Source organism: Rhinoraja longicauda, chromosome 6 (genome assembly GCF_053455715.1).
Source record: "Rhinoraja longicauda isolate Sanriku21f chromosome 6, sRhiLon1.1, whole genome shotgun sequence".
In the NCBI taxonomy this organism is placed as follows: domain Eukaryota; kingdom Metazoa; phylum Chordata; class Chondrichthyes; order Rajiformes; family Arhynchobatidae; genus Rhinoraja; species Rhinoraja longicauda.
In genome coordinates, this window is record NC_135958.1 from 36,750,810 (window position 1) to 36,773,706 (window position 22,897).

Sequence of the window (22,897 nt, forward strand, 5' to 3'; positions counted from 1 at the left end):
CCCACCATTTGGTCCATATCCCTCCAAACCTCTCCTATCCATGTACCTGTTTAACTGTTTCTTTAACGTTGGGATAGTCCCAGCCTCAATTACCTCCACTGGCAGCTTGCTCCATACAGCCACCACCCTTTGTGTGAAAAGGGGCTGGTGGAACTTTTGAAGGAATCCTGTCATCCAAGGAATCGATATGATGAACCTACACTTCATTGCTTTCACAGCTAGAATATACTTCCTCAGGCAAGGAGATAAAACCGTACCCAATACACAACATATGGTCTCACCTTCTACAACTGCAGTACGACATCACTGTTCCTATATTTAAATTATCTGGCTATATAGGAGGACATCTCATTTGCTTTCTTAATACTCTGCTATTCCTGAATGCTTACTTTCATCAACTGGTGTAAATATCTCATTACACCTCCCCTCTTTCCTATTGTACCACGCTTTGGATAACAAGCTGCTTTCCTATTTTTCTCTTTCAAGGTGAATAACCTTACACCTAACCACATAACATATCCATTTACATTTTACCAACTTGCTCAACCTATCCAAATCACATTGAGCCTCTCACATCCTCCTGTGCATCCTCCCACATAGCTTTGTGTTGCCCACAAACGATGTGATGTTACATGTACAGCTGGGATTCCAGCACTGAACCTTGCAATACCCCACTGTTCACTGCCTGCCTTTAAAGGAGAGGGCTTCTTTACTCCCACTCTTTCTTTCCTGTCTGCTGGATGCCTGTACATTAGCCTCGATTGCATGTGCATTAGTTTTAGACAATAGACAATAGACAATAGGTGCAGGAGTAGGCCATTCAGCCCTTCGAGCCAGCACCGCCATTCAATGCGATCATGGCTGATCACTCTCAATCAGTACCCCGTTCCTGCCTTCTCCCCATACCCCCTCACTCCGCTATCCTTAAGAGCTCTATCCAGCTCTCTCTTGAAAGCATCCAACGAACTGGCCTCCACTGCCTTCTGAGGCAGAGAATTCCACACCTTCACCACTCTCTGACTGAAAAAGTTCTTCCTCATCTCCGTTCTAAATGGCCTACCCCTTATTCTTAAACTGTGGCCCCTTGTTCTGGACTTCCCCAACATTGGGAACATGTTTCCTGCCTCTAATGTGTCCAATCCCCTAATTATCTTATATGTTTCAATAAGATCCCCCCTCATCCTTCTAAATTCCAGTGTATACAAGCCTAATTGCTCCAGCCTTTCAACATACGACAGTCCCGCCATTCCGGGAATCAACCTAGTGAACCTACGCTGCACGCCCTCAATAGCAAGAATATCCTTCCTCAAATTTGGAGACCAAAACTGCACACAGTACTCCAGGTGCGGTCTCACCAGGGCCCGGTACAACTGTAGAAGGACCTCTTTGCTCCTATACTCAACTCCTCTTGTTACGAAGGCCAACATTCCATTGGCTTTCTTCACTGCCTGCTGTACCTGCATGCTTCCTTTCAGTGACTGATGCACTAGGACACCCAGATCTCGTTCAACATCCCCTCTTCCTAACTTGACATCATTCAGATAATAATCTGCCTTTCTATTCTTACTTCCAAAGTGAATAACCTCACACTTATCTACATTAAACTGCATCTGCCATGTATCCGCCCACTCACACAACCTGTCCAAGTCACCCTGCAGCCTTATTGCATCTTCCTCACAATTCACACTACCCCCTAGCTTAGTATCATCTGCAAATTTGCTAATGGTACTTTTAATCCCTTCATCTAAGTCATTAATGTATATCATAAATAGCTGGGGGGACATTGTTCAAAATCTCCCGGCTTTCATCTGATGATTACGCTTATTCTTAATTTCTTGTGTACAACACATGAGGATTTGCCAGGTACAATATATGTGATTCCTCACGTGGTCCAGGTTTTATTTTTGACCTATGCATAATGTGGATTCCAGACATGGTGGTGATATCTTCCTGATTTCCTTCTCACAATCTTGAAGGGAAGTGACCAAAGTGGGCTATTTGGAAACAAGATGAGATGTATTTGGGTGAATACACATCTCGGATAAGTGCTTTTTAGTGCACACACTAACCACACTGAATGCATCATTTTTGGTGCGATTCGTATCACATGGCTTTTTATAGCTTACTAAATTTTCAAATACGAGTATATTTACCATATTAATTCAACTTGGAGGCACAAGAGTGTGTCTGGTGGGGTGAAAGGTAAGAACTCAGTGAATTCTACCCCTGAACATAGGATCCCCCCAGGGTTGCGTCCTTAGCCCCCTACTGTACTCCCTGTACACACATGACTGTGGGGCCAGGTTCAGCTCAAACTCCATCATCAAGTTTGCTGATGACACTGTGGTGGTGGGCCGGATCTCCAACAACGATGAAAGGCCTACTGGGAGGAGGTGGCTGATCTGGCACTCTGGTGTCAGGACAATAGCCTCCTCTTGAATGTCACTAAAATGAAGGAGCTGATTGTGGACTTCAGAAGGGCTAAACATCCAAGGACGTACACGCCACTGGAGATAAATGGGTCTACTGTGGATAGGGTGAGCAGTTTTAAATACTTGGGAGTCCGCATCATAGAGGATCTGACATGGGCAACGCACATTGCCGCACTGGTGGGTAAGGCAAAGCAGCGCCTTTACCACCTTAGACAACTGAGGACATTCAGAGTGTCTCTGAGGATCCTTCATTGCTTCTACTCTGGGGCTGTAGAGAGCATCCTGTCCGGCAACATTACAGTCTGGTTTGGGAACAGATCTGCCCAGGACATGATGGTCCTGCAGAGAGTAGTGCGTTCGGCAGAACGCACCATGGGAACTACACTCGTCCCCCTGCAGGACCTATACATCAGGAGGTGCAGATCCAGAGCAAGCAAGATCATGAGGGACCCCTGCCATCCCAGCAACGGACTGTTCCAGATGCTACGATCAGGCAAACGCCTCCGCTGTCACGCTGTGAAAACGGAGAGGATGAGATGGAGTTTCTTCCCACAGGCCATCAGGACTGTCAACTTTTATAACTCCAGAGACTAAATTTTTGTCTACACTATAGTAACTTATTAACTTTATTTATATGCTGTAACTGTAATTCTTTTTTGTGCACAATTCGCAGGCATTGCCACTTTCATTTCACTGCACATCGTGTACATGTATGTGACAAATAAATTTGACTTGACTTGATTTCAACTTGATTTGTTTTAAATCTGTGTATTCTGATCAAATTTTAACCACAGACCTAACATTTCAGAAATCTCTTGTTGTTTATATTATGAATTGCAATAAACCCCTTTAAGAATCGCTTTTCAGCAATAATGCAAGAGCAAATTGCTCTTGGAGCAGGATGTGAGTGGTGGTAAATGAAGTGTATTTGCTGGCCATTTGACACACTGACTGAGAGGTCCAATCCATTTCTAGGAACCTGCATCCTTTGATGTCAAGAGATTATAAACATCTTGTTGGCACTGCCTATTGGCACTATGTTAGCTGATATGTTCAACTCACCGACCTGTCAACTTCCCAGTGCCCCCAGTTTGGAAGTCTCTGATAAAAAAGTGCATTATTTTACAGCCAGATAAGAGTAGGCATGTTAATACTCAGTAAAGTATGAGAACTTCCATATTTTGTACTATGAATATCATTCAGGACAAGCCACTTATTCCACCTATTGCTTTAAATATTTTCTTTATCTTTTATCTAAGTTATCAATTTAATTAAGGGTAAACAGATATACTTTCAACGCCTTTAGTTAAAATATTTTAATAATTTGGAATATTTCAACCATAAAATTAATAGTATTCGCTTCAGTGGATTATCAGTAACGCAAGCTGACATCTCTGCTGGAATGTTTACCTATCATCACTTAAGAAAAAGGATGTCTGCACAGCCAGTGAGCAGAGGTGTTAATGACGTGAAATGCCAATAGGCATTAGCTCGGATTAGCAATTAAGTGATGGGAAGAAGAATAAACTGGGTATTTGTCAAACATGAAATAATTCCTTAAGTATCTTCTGCCACAAGCCTGGGAAATGTAATTGCTGGGGTATTGATCAGGATTTATATTGCCTAGTGGCATGGATGGAAGAGAAAGCAACTGGAAGGCAGCAGTATTGACTATCCATTCCAGGAGTTAATGGTTTGTGATGCCTGTTGTTATTGTGACTTTTCTCGGTGAAAAATATTTCCTTTGACAGAATGAATGAGTAAATATAGTGCTGTATGAAAAATGGCTCTTCTGATTTCATGTAATATTGTAGATAGGCAATTTTATCCATGATATTGAACATCACTGGGAAATCACATGAAACACTATATTGTAACAGAATTATCCAATAGACTTTCAAATCAATGATTTTCATCTTGATGCACAGTAAGACTGAAATACATTTAGAATCTTTTTAGGATAAACCGTTTAGCAGAAGTATTAAACTGTAGAGAAACAGTTCCTCAATCCATCACAAAATAGTGGATATTCCACTCAACAATATTGACATTTTGAGAGAACTGGCCAATGTCCAATAAAAGAAAAGCATTTTAAAGACTATGCGTTGCCATTATTGGGTGCTCAGGCTGACTCCTGGTGAAAAACAAATGCTGATTTTGGGATGCTGCTATGAGCTAAGTTGACCCTGTCCTGATGTGACTCAGGAAACAGGTACTTTGGCAGAGTTAATATGCAGTGTTATTTGAAGATGGATGGAAGTGAAGAGAGGAACAGGGATAACGTGGCTTCCTACAGGGACATATACAAGTCTAGAGGGCAACATGTTAATCATAGACCAATCAACGTGTAATTTAAAGAAGGAAAGAAAAGCAAACTAACCTTGTATTTTCCCTATCACCTACCTGTTTTGTCCACATATATTTAACCTCAGAGCAACTATTGTTTGTCAAGTCTGTAAATTGGTCAGCCTCAGATTCAAACACGAAATTAGATCACCGAAAATACGTTAGAATTTATATTTTAAATGTAAATGTAAGAAACAGCTGGAGAAAGCCATTCATCCCATTGTTCCTGGTGAAAAGATGATGGCCTTTCACTTCAGTAATTTCTTGCACTAATCCCATAGTTTGTGACTTAATATCTAAAAGTCTGTCAACTTCTGTCATGAATATACTCAATCGCTGAGCTACCACAGCACTCTCAGACCAAGAATTCAAAAAAATCCTCTTTCCCTGGGTGAAAAAATGTTTTCTTGTTTCAGTCCAAAATGGCTGATCTCATGGTATTTGTGTGACAATAGACAGTACACAATAGACAATAGGTGCAGGAGGAGGCCATTTGTCCCTTCGAACCAACACCACCTTCAATGTGATCATGGCTGATCATTTTCAATCAGTACCCCGTTCCTGCCTTCTCCCCATACCCCCTGACTCCGCTATCCTTAAGAGCTCTATCTAGCTCTCTCTTGAATGCATTCAGAGAATTGGCCTCCACTACCTTCCGAGGCAGAGAATTCCACAGATTTACAACTCTCTGACTGAAAAGGTTTTTCCTCATCTCCGTTCTAAATGGCCTAACCCTTATTCTTAAACTGTGGCCCCTGGTTCTGGACTCCCCCAACATTGGGAACACGTTTCCTGCCTCTAACGTGTCCAACCCCTTAATAATCTTATATGTTTCGATAAGATCCACACTCATCCTTCTAAATTCCAGTGTATACAAGCCTAGTCGCTCCAGTCTTTCAACATATGACAGTCCTGTCATTCCGGGAATTAACCTAGTAAACCTACACTGCATGCCCTCAATAGCAAGAATATCCTTCCTCAAATTTGGAGACCAAAACTGCACACAGTACTCCAGGTGCGGTCTCACTAGGGCCCTGTACAACTGTAGAAGGACCCCTTTACAGAACTTTGTCATTCGGTACAGCTACCGAACGAAATTACATTTTCAGCAGTCACAGAACACAACAAAAAAGAAAAGAACACAGGACACACGACCCCAACACAAACATCCATCACAGTGACTCCAAACACCCCCTCACTGTGATGGAAGGCAACAAAACTTCCACTCTCTTCCCCCACGCCCACGGACAGGCAGCTCAACCCCTACCGAGGCGACCGACACGCACAGCTCCCGCAAGGGGATGGAAGGCCCCGCGGCCGAGCCGCACCGGGCACTGAAACGTCCCGCGGCCGAGCCGCACCAGCGATGTTAAGTCCAGCGGCCGAGCCGCGCCGGGCGATGGAAGGCCCCGCGGGCGATCGAAGGCCCCGTGGCTGAGCCGCACCGAGCGCTGAACCGTCCCGCGTTCGAGCCGCACCGAGCAATGGAAGGCCCCGCGGCCGAGCGCACCGGGCACTGTTAGGTCCTGCGGTCAAGCCGCGCGGGGCAATGTTTGGTCCCGCAGCCGAGCCGCGCCGGCGATGTTAAGTCCAGCGGCCGAGCCGCGTCCCGGGGAAGAGATCTAAAAAAAGAAAGGATTCCCCCACCCCACCCCACCACCCCCCGCCACCCCCCCCCACACATACACAGCACAAACAAAACAAAAAGGAAAAAAGACAAACAGACTGCCAGCGAGCCGCAGCCGTTAGGTTTCAGAGCCCACCACAGCACAGAGTCTGCCTTGTTGAAGGTACACAACGACCTGCTTCTCGCCATCGACACTGGCGACTGTGCAATCCTGCTCCTTCTCGACCTCAGCACAGCGTTCGATACAGTGGACCACACCATCCTTATTGACCGTCTCCGGTACGCGGTTGGCATTGATGGCACTGCCCTGAGCTGGTTCGCTTCGTACCTCAAAGATACCTCAAAGATCGCCATCAACATAGGCAGTTATTCCTCTGCTCCAGCTAGCCTCTCCTGCGGAGTTCCACAAGGTTCCATCCTAGGCCCCATTCTCTTCTCTCTATACATGCTCCCCCTTGGCCAAATCATGCAAAGGCACGGCATTTCTTTCCACTGCTATGCCGATGACACTCAGCTTTACCTCCCCCTGAAACCCAACAACCAGTCAAATTTAAACAGCCTCTTACACTGCCTTGAGGACATAAAATGTTGGATGGCACAGAACTTCCTCCAATTAAATGAGAGCAAGTCTGAGGTCATCCTATTCGGCCCCCCTGACTCCATCAAATCGATAACAGGCAGTCTTGGAAGTCTATCCTGCCTAGTCAAACCGCATGTCAAAAACCTCGGCATGATATTTGACTCTGCATTAAAATTTGATAAGCAAGTCAACGCTGTGGTAAAAGCCAGCTTCTTCCAACTTCGAACCATAGCTAAAATCAAACCTTTCCTCCAATTCGACGACACAGAAAAAATCATTCACGCTTTCATTTCCTCCCGCCTAGACTACTGCAACTCCCTATACACTGGGATCAGCCAATCTTCCCTGTCCCGCCTGCAACTGGTCCAAAACGCCGCAGCGAGACTCCTGACGGGTACCTGTAAAAGGGACCACATCACCCCGATTCTGGCCTCTCTCCACTGGCTCCCTGTACGGTACAGAATCAACTTCAAGCTCCTCCTATTCACATATAAAGCCCTAAATGGACATTCCCCCCCCCCCCCCCCACATCAAAAATCTTCTAACCCCCCTCTCTAACTCCAGGTCCCTCAGGTCGGCCGACTTGGGGCTACTCAATATCCCGCGGTCTAGGCTTAAGCTCAGGGGTGACCGCGCTTTTGCGGTTGCAGCTCCTAGACTGTGGAACAGCATCCCTCTCCCCATCAGAACTGCCCCCTCCATCGACTCCTTTAAGTCCAGGCTCAAAACCTATTTCTACTCCCTAGCGTTTGAGGCTCATTGAGGAGGCGCTGTGAACTGTTTGCGTGCTACTGTATGTTTCTTTTTCTTTTTTCCTTAGTACCTAATCAGATGTGCAGCACTTTGGTCAATGTGGGTTGTTTTTAAATGTGCTATACAAATAAAATTGACTTGACTTGACTCCTATACTCAACTCCTATACTCAACTCCTCTTGTTATGAAGGCCAACATTCCCTTGGCTTTCTTCACTGCCTGCTGTACCTGCATGCCTCCTTTCAGTGACTGATGCACTAGGACACCCAGATCTCGTTGTATGTCCCCTTTTCCTAACTTGACACCATTCAGATAATAATCTGCCTTCCTATTCTCACCATCAAAGTGGATAACCTCACACTTATCCACATTAAACTGCATCTGCCATGCATCCGCCCACTCACACAACCTGTCTAAGTCACCCTGCAACCTCATAGCATCTTCCTCACAGTTCACACTACCACCCAGCTTTGTATCATCTGCAAATTTGCTAATGGTACTTTTAATCCCTTCATCCAAGTCATTAATGTATATTGTAAATAGCTGCGGTCCCAGCACTGAGCCTTGCGGTACCCCACTAGTCACTGCCTGCCATTCTGAAAGGGACCCATTTATCCCCACTCTTTGCTTTCTGTCTGTCAACCAATTTTCTATCCATGTCAGTACCCTACCCCCAGTACCATGTGCTCTAATTTTGCCCACTAATCTATGTTGGACCTTGTCGAAGGCTTTCTGAAAGTCAAGGTACACTACATCCACTGTCAATTTTCCTAGTTACATCCTCAAAAAATTCCAGAAGATTAGTCAAGCATGATTTCCCCTTCGTAAATCCATGCTGACTCGGAATGATCCTGTTACTGCTATCCAAATGCTCCGCAATTTTGTTTTTTATAATTGACTCCAGCATCTTCCCCACCACTGATGTCAGACTAACTGGTCTATAATTTCCCGTTTTCTCTCTCCCTCCTTTCTTAAAAAGTGGGATAACATTAGCTGCCCTCCAATCCACAGGAACTGATCCTGAATCTATAGAACATTGGAAAATGATCACCAATGCGTCCACGATTTCTAGCGCCACCTCCTTAAGTACCCTGGGTGCAGACCATCAGGCCCTGGGGATTTATCAGCCTTCAGTCCCATCAGTCTACCCAACACCATTTCCTGCCTAATGTGAATTTCCTTCAGTTCCTCCGTCACCCTAAGATATCTGCCCACTAGAACATCTGGGAGATTGCTTGTATCTTCCTTAGTGAAGACAGATCCAAAGTACCGGTTCAACACGTCTGCCATTTCCTTGTTCCCCATAATAAATTCCCCTGCTTCTGTCTTCAAGGGACCCACATTTGCCTTGACTATTTTTTTCCTCTTCACGTACCTAAAGAAGCTTTTGCTATCCTCCTTTATATTATTGGCTAGTTTACCCTCGTACCTCATGTTTTCTCCCCGTATTGCCTTTTTAGTTAACTTTTGTTGCTCTTTAAAAGAGTCCCAGTCCTCTGGCTTCCCACTCTTCTTTGCTATGTTATACTTCTTCGCTTTTATTTTTATGCTGTCTTTGACTTCCCTTGTCAGCCACGGGTGCCTCTTACTCCCCTTAGAATCTTTCCTCCTCTTTGGGATAAATTGATCCTGCAACTTCTGCATTATTCCCAGGAATACCTGCCATTGCTGTTCTACCGTCTTCCCTGCTAGGGCCTCCTTCCAGTCAAATCTGGCCAGCTCCTGCCTCATGCCTCTGTAATCCCCTTTGCTATACTGTGATACTGACACTTCCGATTTTCCCTTCTCCCTCTCAATTTGTAGAGTAAAACTTATCATATTGTGATCACTGCCTCCTAATGGCTCTTTTACCTTGAGTTCCCTTATCAGATCAGGTTCATTACACAACACTAAATCCAGAATTGCCTTCTCCCTGGTAGGCTCCAGTACAAGCTGTTCTCAGAATCCATTCGGAGGCACTTCACAAACTCCCTTTCCTGGGGTCCAGTACCAACCTGATTTTCCCAGTCTACCTGCATGTTGAAATCCCCCATAACCACCGTAGCATTACATTTTGCGACATGCCAATTTTAGCTCTCGATTCAACTTGCACCCAATGTCGAGGCTACTGTTTGGGGGCCTGTAGATAACTCCCATTAGGGTCTTTTTACCCTTACAAGTCCTCATTTCTATCCATACTGATTCTACATCTCCTGATTCTATGTCACTCCTTGCAAGGGAGTGAATATCATTCCTTACCAACAGAGCGACCCCACCCACTCTGCCCACCTGTCTGTCTTTTCTATACATTGTGCACCCCTGAATATTCAGTTCCCAGCCCTGGTCCTCATGTAGCCATGTCTCTGTAATTCCCACAACATCATACTTGCCAATGTCTAACTGAACCTCAAGCTCATCCACTTTACTTTTAATACTTTGCGCATTTAAATACAACACTTTAACTTCGGTATTCACCTCACCTCTCACACCGGTCACCATTGGCCCTGACCTTACTCTCTTATCCCATCTAGAACTTTCCTTCCCATTTATTCGAGAGTCCTTTGCAATTTCCCCTGTATTCGCTTCCCCTTTAACTCCATCTTCATATTCCCAATTTGTCAACCCCTCCCTCCCACCTACTTAGTTTACAGCCACACATGTAGCACTAGCAAACCTGCCTGCCAAAATGTTGGTCCCCCTGCTGTTAAGGTGTAACCCATCCCTTTTGTACAGGTCATCCCTGCCCCAGAAGAGATTCCAGTGGTCTAGAAATCTAAATCCCTGCTCCCTGCACCAACCCCACAGCCATACATTCATATCCCCGATCTCTCTGTTCCTGCCCTCACCAGCACGAGGTACAGGTAGCAATCCAGAGATAACCACCCTCGACATCCTCCTACTCAGTCTTCTTCCTAACTGTCTAAATGCACCTTGCAGTATCTCCTCTTCCTACAACTACTTGTGCACAACTACTTCCGGTTGATCGCCTTCCCTCACTAGGATATTCTGTAGCTGGTCCGTGATGTCTTGCATCCTGGCACCAGGGAGGCAACAGACCATTCTCAAGTCCCGTCTGCCGACACAGAATCTACTGTCTGTACCTCGGACAATGGAGTCACCCACTACTATGGCTCTTCCTGACTTTGGTTTCCCCGGTCGAGTCTCCTTGCCTGGATTAGAGCCACCAACATGTCCGTCGCTCGGACTGGAAGCATCTTCTGCTCTGACGGTTCCCAAGAGGGTGTACCTGTTTGCAATAGGCACAGCCACCGGGGTCTCCTGTAGTCCATGTTCACTCCCCCTTTGAAACGGTCTCCCACCTTCGCTCGACCTGGACCCTTGGCGTGACAGCCTCACAGTAGGTCCTGTCCAGGAAACTCTCGCATTCCCGGATGGCCCCGAGGTCATCCAGCTGCTTCTCCAACTCCACCACACGTCCATTCAGGAGCTGCACCTGGACACAGTTCTTGCAGGTGTAGCTCCCAGAAGCTCCAGCTGAGTCCCTACCTTCCCACATCCTGCAGGAAACACACTGCACCAACTTGTCCGTCATTTCTTTAGTGTCAAAAAACAAATCAGGCTCAAAACAAGCATATCCTCACCGAAGATTCGCAGCTAAAGACTCACACATTTCTCACAGGGCACTTCCCTCGACAGGGCCGCACCCCTTGTGCAAGCCTTGTTTATATCAGTCACTACATTGACTAATTGACCAATTTACCAGACTTCTAATTTAATTGATCAGCCAATCCCCACACTCACTTGTATCCTGCCTTCCTCTGACTAGCTGGGAGGTGTGCACTTCACTGAATGACTGCTAGTATCCCTTTGGTGCTCTTTTTTAAACGGACTTTTATCTGCAATTCACACTTACTTACTTTCAGCCAACGGTCTTCCTTGTTGCTGCTGCTGCTCTCCCGACCTTTACTGAATGATATTCCACCCATTTATCTCCCTTCTTGTGATAAATGCTTTCAGATGTTACTAAGAGTAGGAATTTGGTGGATCCACATTGTTGCGTAATCCTTTTACAAAATTCTCCAAACAGCAGGAAAACAAGGTGATAAAACAGTGGAATATCAAGGCTGAGGTCTTAAATACCACCTACCCCTTTAGAAAACAGATGATGTACTTTCTGCATAACATCATATTCAAACCCCTTGAATAAGCAAATGAAATGTTTTTGTACAGCAGGACAATGTATCAGCACATATAGGTATGTTTTATTATTTTTAATTTAAATGAACACTGAGCTTGTATTTATTAAGATCCTTTTAGTGGTCAGAGCTTCCATCTTTAAGACAAGATGCAAACCTGAATTTTATCTGCCCTTTTAAGTAGATGTATGTAAGTATCATGGCAAAATACAAATAAACAGTGGAAGCTCACAATATTATTGGGTATATTTAATGGACCAAATTGCTACCAGCCTCTCTCCCCACCCACGATTTATGTCTATGGCTGCACCCACCATTTGTAGCCCTGCAGTTCCAAATGGCTTTGTGCTGGCTGCTGCAGCCATCTCATAAAGGGACATTTCCCCCCAGCGTGCAGTTTCGTGATGCGAAGAGACGCACACTGTACAGAATGCTCCTGCACATTCTGCACCTCCTTGTCTTCATCTACCGTCCTGACACATCTTGGCGGTCTGTGTTACCATCTGAAGGCGGGGGCGGACCTCAGTGGGGGTCTCTCTACAAGGGAGTCGTTCCCCTTTACATCGGGGACCTGGGGTGGAGAGTGTTGCACAGAGCGGTGGCGTGTAATAAACTGTTGAGTCGGTTCACGGGCTCGTCGACCGCCTGTATTTTCTGCGGTGAGGAAGAGACCGTGTTCCACGTGTATATGGAGTGTGAGAGGTTACTGCCCCTGTACCAATATCTGAAGGGGTTGTTCCTCAAGTTTTGGTTACACTTTAGTCCTACGATTCTAGTGTTTGGACACAAGGCAAGGAGTGGGGAGGGTCGTTCGGGGGGGTGGGACCTCCCTGTCGGTTTGCTCTTGGGCCTGGCCAAGATGGCCATTCGCGGGTCCAGGCAGCGAGCGGTCGATGGTCTTGCCAGAGTCGGCTGCCTTCCCCTCTTCCGGGCCTACGTCCGTGCGCGCGTGACCCTAGAGAGGGAACACGCGGAGACCACGGGGACTCTGGAGGCCTTCCGTGGGCGCTGGTCACCGCGGGGGGTTGAGAGCATTGTAAATAATGAAGGCAACATTGCATTATAATGATTACTTGATGTTTTGTAACCTCTGAATGTGGTTTTGATGTGATGTATCATGTGTTTGTGCTGAATAAAGTCTTTGAAAAGGGAAGAAAAAAAAGAAGAAAAAAAGGGACATTTCCCTTTGTTCTTTCCATGCCTCCACCTTCTCGGTACCTTAAATCGTGCTTGTTTATAACTGCCTGGTTCTGATGAAAGTTCATCAACCTGAAATACTAAGTCTCCACAGATGTTGCCTGACCTGCTGAATACTTATAACATTACCCTTTTGATTTCGGATACTCGAGTATTTTAGTCTCATTACTGATGGTGCAATTTTGATTTGTTCCAGCGTTTAATAAAGTAGTATTATTTACTCCCTGATAAACTTTAGGCTCACAGTCTACAAGTTTTTTTTAAAAATTACCCTAAATTAAGACGTCCTCTGTCACATCCTCTAATAAACTTTAGGTAATATCTCAAAGTAAGTAAGCAAATGCTCGTGCGACATGTGTTTATGCCCAATCCAGTGTTATTTATATTTAGTTCAAGGTCAGATCATTTGTCTGCATACATATTCTTTGGATGAGAGCTTGTCTGTTATTTGGGATGCTAGTAGACTGTCAAGTCTCATGTTTTTGACCCTAGAGCAACAGTATTTCTTTCCTCTTTTCGCATAACCACGTCTCTCTGGTCTGTACTCTTCCCCCAACAAGATAACTTGCCTTCAGGAATATTTCCACTCATTCCATGTACAGGATTGATGGCCAACTGTGCTTTTATTTCTCTAGCTCTCCAACTTATCTTCTGAATCCATTCCATTATTAATGTTCTCTGCCTCTTTGTTCTACATCACTGTCCTGCTCGTCCCTCAAGCAGCTAGATCTCCAACTCGATGCTGGTGTCGTGGCTGGGCTGTGTAATATTGCTGCTTGCAATGTTCGAGCTTTCAACAGAACATCCTTTATTGAAGGCAATAAATTATCAAATAATTGCATTATTTATACAGCAGTGTGTCAAAAGACATTGCACATGGTTCAATCAGTTTCCTAAAAAGCATACCTGTAAGCTCAAAAAACAGTCGCTAGAGCAACGTGCAGTGAAATGTGTCCCTGATTAGGGGCAGCGTTGATCGACTCAATGTAATACCACGTGTTTATGTATTTGTTGAGATCTAAGACTGAATGACAAGGCTCTTTCTCAAATTGCTCTTGGGAACAACTTGGTGGGCAACCTTCAAGATCTGTTGCAGGCCTTCTCGTAAAGATACCTCACAATAGTTCCAAGATTTAGGTACAGTGCATTCAAAATATATTCAGACCCCTTCCCTTTTTCCACATTTTGCTACATTACAGCCTTACTTTAAAATGGATTAAATTCATTTTTGTTTTCATTAATCTACACACAATACCCCATTTTTTTTAAAGCGAAAACAGATGTTTAGAAATTTTTGCAAAGTATTTAAAAAGAAATAACTGAAATATCACATTTAAATAAGTATTCAGACCCTTTACTCCGTATTTTGTTGAGGCACTTTTGGCAGTGATTACAGCCTCAAGTCTTCTTGGGTATGAGGCTACAAGCTTGGCACACCTGTATTTGGGTAATTTCTCCCATTCTTCTCTACAGATCCTCTCAAGCTAGGTCAGTTTGGATGGGGAGTGTCAATACACAGCTATTTTCAGGTTCCTCCAGAGATGTTCGATCGGGTTCAAGTCCGGGCTCTGGCTGGGCCACTCAAGGACATTCACAGACTTGTCACGAAGCCACTCCTGCGTTATCTTGGCTGTGTGCTTCGGGTTGTTGTCCTGTTGGTGAACCTCCGCCCCAGTCTGAGGTCCAGAATGCTCTGGAGCAGGTTTTCATCAAGGATCTCCCTGTACTTTGCTCCGTTCATCTTTCCCTCGATCCTGACTAGTCTCCCAGTTCCTGTCGCTGAAAAACATCCCCACAGCATGATGCTGCCACCACCACGCTTCACCATAGGTATGGTATTGGCCAGGTGATGAGTGGTGCCGCTTGGCATTCAGGCCAAAGAGTTCAATCTTGGTTTCATCAGACCAGAGAATCTTGTTTCCTTCGTCTTCATGGCTTGGTTTTTGCTCTGACATGCACTGTCAACTGGACCTTATATAGACAGGTGTGTGCCTTTCCAAATCATGTCCAATCAATTTAATTTACCACTGGTGGACTCCACTCAAGTTGCGGAAACATCTCAAGAATAATCAATGGAAACAGGATGAACATAAGCTCAATTTTGAGTGTCATAGCAAAGGGTCTGAATACTTAAGTAAATGTGATATTTCAGTTATTTCTTTTTAATTACTTTGCAAAAATTTCTAAACACCTCTTTTCACTTTTTTATTGTGGGGTCTTGTGTGTAGATTGATGATAAAAAAAATTTTTAATCCATTTTAAAATAAGGCTGTAACGTAGCAAAATGTGGAAAAGGGAAGGGGTTTGAATACTTTCTGAATGCACTGTATGGGAATAATTAAAGAACAACATTATATTTCCAAGTCGAGGAGCGTGGCTCAGTAGGAAACATAGAGATGATGGTGTGGCTTATGCCTGTAACTCTTGTATTTCTTGATCAATGGTCCCATTGACAAGTGCCATTGAATTAGCCTGCGTAAGTAGTACATGTTGTGAATGGTGCACACTGCTGTGTCTAAGGACCGATGGTACAGGGAATTAATGTTTAGTAGAGGAAAAAGCCTGCAGATGCTGGTTAAAGTCGAAGGGAGACACACAATGCTGGAGTAACTCAGCGGGTCATGCAGCATCTCAGGAGAGAAGGAATGGGTGATGTTTCGGGTCGAGACCCTTCTTCAGACTGATGTCACGGGAGGGGGCAGGACAAAGATAGGATGTAGTCGGAGACAGGAAGACTAGTGGGAGAACTGGGAAGGGGAGGGGATAGAGAAAGAAAGCAGGGACTATCTGAAGTTAGAGAAGTCAATGTTCATACCGCTGGGGTGTAAACTACCCAAGTGAAATATGAGGTGCTGTTCCTCCAATTTGCGCTGGGCCTCACTCTGACAATGGAGGAGGCCCAGGACAGAAAGGTCAGATTGGGAAGGGGAGGGGGAGTTGAAGTGCTGAGCCACCGGGAGATCAGATTGGTTAAGACAGACTGAGCGGAGGTGTTCAGCGAAACGATCGCCAAGCCTGCGCTTGCTCTCGCCGATGTAGAGAAGTTGACACCTGCAACAGCGGATACCCTTGTATGGAACACCTCATCCTGGGCGCAGATGCGGCGTAGACGGAAGAATTGGGAGTAGGGGATAGACTCTTTACAGGAAACAGGTGGGAAGAAGTGTAGTCAAGATAGCTACTACAAACCTACTACAAACCTACTGACTCCCATAGCTATCTTGACTACACTTCTTCCCACCCTGTAAAGGCTCCTGACTTGTTTCTTACAGATAGTTAAGTTACACACTTCAGGATATTGGAACACTGACTCGCTCTTCATTTTCTCGTCAACATTTCAAGATGTTTATGGTGGGGGAATTGAATGTGAAAAGTGGATGGGGAAATTGTCTGTGGAACAAAATGGTGAATGCCTGGCCCTTTTGTGGTGTGAATGTCACCTGCCACTTATCCAATCATGTCCGAATGCAATCTTGTACACACTCCATGGAACATTTTATTTTCTAAGAAGTTGTAAATAAATTAAACATTGTGCAATCATCAGGAAGGAAGGTCTTTGATGGAGCACTAAAAATGGTTGAGCTAAGGACACTTCCTGAGGTATACCTGAGAAGGTGAACTTCCAACAACCACAACCATCTTCCTTTGTGTGAGATATCACTCTAGACTTTTGGACTTTTTAAAATCTTGATACCTATGACTTCCACTTTACCAAACCTCTTTTATGCCATACTTGGTCAAACGCTGCTGTTATGTCCTAAGCTGTCACTCTCAACCCATCTCTGGAATTCTTTTTTTTGGTCTTCTTGTACCACCTGATTTTCCCTCACATTTTCCCTCACTTTATTGATGATTGAGAGTAGTCTGATTGGGTAGTAAATATCAAGATTGGATTTCACCAGCGTTTGTCAAACTTGGGGAATTTTCAACATTGATGAGTAATTGCAACTGTCTTGGAATCGTTTGTCTCGAGGCACAGCTAATTTTAGAACACAACAATCCTCTGGAACACTGTTACCGTTGTGAGTATTTGATACGTCTGAGCTGTTGATAATCTATTAATACTGTTTTATGCAGTATATTAAAAGCTATTTGCACATTTTTACTTTAGAATGTCGCATTTGACCGTTGGCATGCATGCTAGAGATTATTTTTTAATGGATAGAACTTAATTTTGATAGCAACCAGAGTTCTTAATTTATTTTCATTAATATGCGCAGGACACAGAATGAAAAACTCAAAGCTGAGAATGCCCAGAGTAAACAGAGTCATGAAAATGCAGTCAAGGAAGGGCAAATGCATCAGCAATCAATCTACAAGAAGGAGGTAGAAATCAATAGCAGCAGAGAACAAATCAAAATGTTACATGACCAGGTAGGCAAACAACATCTCAAAAGTTTGCAATCTCCTCCATTCAACCTTTGTGTCAATACAACTGAATATATGGAGTATATTGTATATATAATCATGACATGATATTTTAATTATTATAATGAATGGATCCTAAATTTTAGCAAAACCAGTAATTTGTATGTTAGTGCTTTGTTTTGTAACTGCAGATTATGATAGTTTTATCATCATAATTGCATTTTTAGCAACATTTACTGATATTCACAGAATACAGTATGGTACATTCCTTTCGGACCAAACATGACATTTGTGAGATTCAAATCTCTGCAGTGGCCTGCAGTTAGCCTTGGATTCTCAGAAGCTTCAATCAGCTGCCACTAGCACATGATGATATTCATTTAGAGGCAGGTGTGCTTATTTAAAGAGGGCCTGGCCAACTTTAGGTGTGTGCCATGGAGGCCTACAATGTTGAATGCAGTTGTACTGGATAGACATAGAAGGAATGGTTAAATCCTTGTGCTCCAATATTTTTTCCCACCATCTCTCTTCAGTATAAGACAGGGAGTTAAAACTGACACAAATTTTTTTTGTGAACTAGGTTTACTCACTTCAGATTTTGCCTTCAATTAGATTCAACTGAGGGAGGAGGAGCGCAACCAAATTTATGAAAAATTAAAATTAGAACAGACTAAACTACAGGAGTTACACAAGCACTTTCAGAAAATGAAGGATCAAGTAGGACAATTGGAAAGAGAGAGTGAAGAACAAAATGCGAAGTTGAAAGCCAATGCACTGGTGGTAAGTGGAGACTACTAAAATGTTTGCATCATGTATTACAAACATAGTATAAAATAAAGAGATGGATATTTAGTAGTTTAATGCATAGTTCTGAGCAAAAAATATTTTAAATCCCCTTGCAGATTTTTAAAAATCAGAAATTGCATCAAATGTATTGGTTCACAATTGTACAGTAGTAGCCAATAGAAAGAAAGTCATATGTCTATCATTAATCGTACACTTTTAAAAGTTATGCAAATGGAATAGGATTCAATTTTATTGGGGAAATGTGGACTCAATGATGTTGACAGTTTGCAAGGATGGCAGTGAGTTGAACTCTTTTAGTTAGAAGCTACTCTGTTCCTGGACTACTTCCGAGTCCAGTCGAGGGTGAAACCCTGGATGTCACCGCCCGCCGAGTGGGTGTGTGGATCTTTGCCCGTGACCTGAGATCCACGATTATTTCCACACACCCTCTACTCGGGAGGTGCAAGTTCCTGAAGTTTCTCATCCGGTTGTGGAATAACTCCTGGAATAAACTGGTGCACCTGAAAGAATCAACACAGAGCACAGCGGGATATAGATCAATTACTGATGTGGGTGGAGAATTGGCAGATTAAGTTTAATCCAACCAAGTGTGAGGTGTTGTATTTTGGAAGAGGAAGGTATACAGTTCATGGCAAAACTCTTAACAGCATTAATAATAATAATAATATATTTATTTTATATAGCGCCTTAACACATGCACAAAGCGCTTTACAAATACAATTAACATAGAAACAAACAGACAAACAGACAAACTATCCTGACGGAAAAGCAGCGAATAATCAACGCCAGCGTCCTCTCACGTCAGGGTCCGGCAGTAGACATTAAAGAACACAAGACACACAGATACAATTTTTTACACAAAACAGCCATCACAGTGATTGCTCTAGGCATACCCTCACTGTGATGGAAGGCAAAGTCTTATCTCCTCCTCGTTCTTCTCCCGTGGCGCCACGAGGCGATCGAGGCTCATAACCCCTTGAAGCCCCCACCGGGCGATGGAAAGTCCCAGGGTCGAGCCGAGCAGGCCGATGAAAGTCCTGAGCCCCCACCGGGCGATGGAAAATGCCGCGGCCGAGCCACGCAGGGTGATGAGAGTCCTGAGCCCCCACCGGGCGATGTAAAGTGCTGCGGCCGAGCCACGCAGGGTGATGAAGGGCCTGCGGGCGGGTTGATCGTGCCTCGTGCTTCGGGGCGGTCGAAGCTGCTACGGCTGGAGCTCCCAAAAGCCGGTCGCCAGCCAGGGACCTGCGAGCTCCCGATGTTGCGGTCTGCAGGGCCCACGGCCGAAGCCTCCGAGATGGTAAGTCCAGGCCCTGCGACCGGAGTCTTCGAGGTCGATCCCAGCTGGAGGCCGCCGACTCCACGATGTTAGGCCGTTGCGCGAACGGAGATGCGACACGGTAAAGGTCGCATCTCCGTTGAGGAGGAGATTTAAAAAAAGGTTTCCCCCAACCCCCCCACCACCCCCCTACATACACAGAATTAAAAATAAAACAAAACGTACATTTAACATCAACAATGACAAAAAAACACAAAAAAAAAACCGGAGAGACTGCCAGTGAGCCGCAGCTGCAGAACACAGCCACGCCGCATTGAAGTAAAGAGGGATCTCCATAGCACCCTGAAAGTGCCAACACAAATGGATTGTGTGGTAAAGAAGGCGTTTGGTGTGCTTGACTTCATAAGTCGGGACATTAGGTAGAAGAGTCAGGAAGTCATATTGCAGCTTTATAAAACTTTGGTTAGGCTGCATTTTGAATACAGTGTGCAGATCTGGCCACCCTATTGCAGGAAGGATGTGGAAATTTTGGAGAAGAGGTTTGACAGAATGCTGTCAGAATTTGAGGCTAGTAGATGTAAAAAGAGTTTGGATAAATGCAAATAGTTTTCTCTGGACCATCAGAAGTTGAAGGGGGACCTAGCAGAAGTACAGTATACAACATATTGAGAGGCGTGGATAGGGTTAACAATCAAATCCTTTTTTCCAGCGTAGAAATGTCAAAGACGAGAGGGCAAAGCTTTTAGGTCAGACAGGGAAAGTTTGAAGGACAAGTATTTTTACACAGAAAGTGGTGGGTGCCTGGAATGCACTGCCTGGCTTGGTGGTGGAAACGAATACCATAGTGGCAATTAAGAGATTTTTAGATAGTAACGTGGATATGGAGGGAATGGAAGCATATAGATCACATTTAGTTCAGTTTAGTTTAGTTTAGTTTAGAGATACAGCGTCCACATCGACCTAGATCCCTGTACACTAGCACTATCCTACACACTAGGAACAATTTACAATTTTTACCAAACCCAAGTAACCTATAAATCTGTATGTCTTTGGAGTGTGGGAGGAAACCAGGGCACCCAGGAAAACCCACGAGGTCACAGGGAGTACGTACAAACTCTGTACAGGCATCACCCATATTCAGGATCGAACCTGGGTCTCTGGCACTGTAAGGCAGAACTCTACCGCTGTGCTACTGTGCTGCCCATAAACCAGCATCTGCAGTTTTTTGTTTCTACCTGTTCACTCTAGTTCTATGTCATCCCAATTTCTCATCCACTCCGAACACACTAGGGGCAATTTACAAAAGGCCAATTAACCTACAAACCTACCACATCTATGAGATGTGGCAGGAATCCAGAGCACCCAGAGGAAACGTGCGAACTCCACACCGAGGTCAGGATCGAACCCGGGTCTCTGGCGCTGTGGGGCTGCGGCTCTACCACATGCGCCACTGTGTCGCTTTTAAATGCGTGGAGGCAGAGGAAATTATTTTAATTTGGCAAAGCCATTGTGGGCCAATGGGCCTAGTCCTGTGCTGTACTATTCTATATTCTATGTAGCTATTTTAAATAACCAAAGTTATTGACTATTTGCAGGCCTGGATTCTAGTTCTCCAGGCTTGACTTCTGGCATTTATAGTCTTAACTATCCAGCTTGTGCGTGGCATAGAGCTCTGCTGCCCCCCTGCAATTATAGGGCATCTGTTTAACATTGCATCAATATCATAGGATGATGCAATCAAAATCCATTAGGCTTGTGTGGTACAGTTCTTCAGAGTGTCCTCAATCAGAATAAGTTCTTGAACACTAACTAGAATGGTGTGGCTGTAATGCACCTCCACTCTAAACAGCAAACACTATCTAAATGATGTTGGCGAATTTTAAGTAATGCTAATCACTGAAGACATGCCAGTATCCTGCGAGGTTCTCAGCCAATGAACAGCACAATTGGACTTTGGATACCCAGGACTTGTGTAGAGGCAACACAATATTGCCATCATTAGATCACACTTTGCAATTTATATGCCCATTTCAACTCTTTCCAATTTAGCACCCTTAAATAAATTAATGCATTCTGCCTTTTTAAATAATTCCCAATACCTCTACCATGCTTTTTCCATCCACATCTCTGCAAATGAAGTGAAAAATACTGCAGCTGTACAAGATCTCTAGTCCCATGTTCCCAATTCCATTGTAATTTTGTGCTTTAAGAAGTCCCACCCTAACAAATCGCTGCTGGAAGTCTTTGTCAGTATCCATTGCAAGTTTCTGATGCTGAATAATATTATCATGTCCCGTAATTCACAGATATACATCCTCTCCAACCAATTGCATGAACTTCACATAATTCACATTTGTTTGCCTTAATAATTGTAATAACTGCTATTTATCCAGAAATATTTATTTGCATTTGATATTGATAACAGCCTAGAATTTCCATACCTGCTATAGTGCACTGAATTTCACTAATATTAAATACATGTTTGAACAGGTTGCTAAAGGTTAAATAAATAGACGTAAATGTCAAAAAAATAAAAGTTCTAGTCTTCAACCAAATGTCCTCTTGAGAGAGGTTTACATTTAATTGAAAAAATGATTATCTTAATCTGCGGAATAGATCTGAATACATTTAGGTTTGGCACCAGAAATCCCCTTCTTTGGATAAACCAAAACACTTTCTAGATGGAATGAAGCTATATTTGGGTACATTCCTCGCTTTGTGAAAGGAACATAATGCATTGAAATGCGTACCTGATCCAGTTAAATATGTTTCTTATCATCCCTGTTAATCTGACAATATATGATGTTGATATTCTGTATTAAAATGAAGTTTCCGTCAGACTGTTGTTGAATGGTTCATTATAAAGGTTATAGATTGTAGTGTAACATTTTACATACATGTGTTTTACAACGTACAATGGTTTACAAATGAATAGTCACAAGAATTTAATATTAATTGAAATTAGAGATGAATTTTGAGTATGGTGTTCATTGAATATTGATTTGTTAGGAAGCTGCATTGAGTTCTGATTGCTTATTACAATTATGCTCTGATGGGATTATTTCCTTCTCTGCCAAAATACCTTCCTATTGACTATTACATTAATAAGGGTTTTACATGTACATCAGTAAATGTGCTTTAATGCACTAAACATTCAATTTTCTGGGCACATGACCATTTTTACTGACAAAGCAAGCATATCTGTTCAATCTGTTTCTAAATTTAGGAATTGCATTAGAGGTGAAGCAGCCAATTACTGCCATTTAGTAATCTGATAAAAATTCTACATGGCTTTGTTTCTTTTTGCTTAGTTATACAATTTTAGTTTTAAATTTAATTACATTGATATGCCAAACCTCAAGGAACAAACAA

The 22,897-nt window shown here is 43.7% G+C and overlaps 1 protein-coding gene across 1 annotated transcript in view; it reads left to right on the forward strand.

The window, feature by feature from the left end:
• The window catches only part of pmfbp1 (polyamine modulated factor 1 binding protein 1), a 549,552-nt gene that overhangs the window by 465,012 nt on the left and 61,643 nt on the right, over positions 1-22,897 (forward strand). The window contains exons 32-33 of the mRNA XM_078400784.1: positions 17,292-17,445; positions 18,052-18,219. Of these exons, the coding sequence (XP_078256910.1) occupies positions 17,292-17,445; positions 18,052-18,219 (322 nt within the window). The remainder of the gene's footprint in view (positions 1-17,291; positions 17,446-18,051; positions 18,220-22,897) is intronic.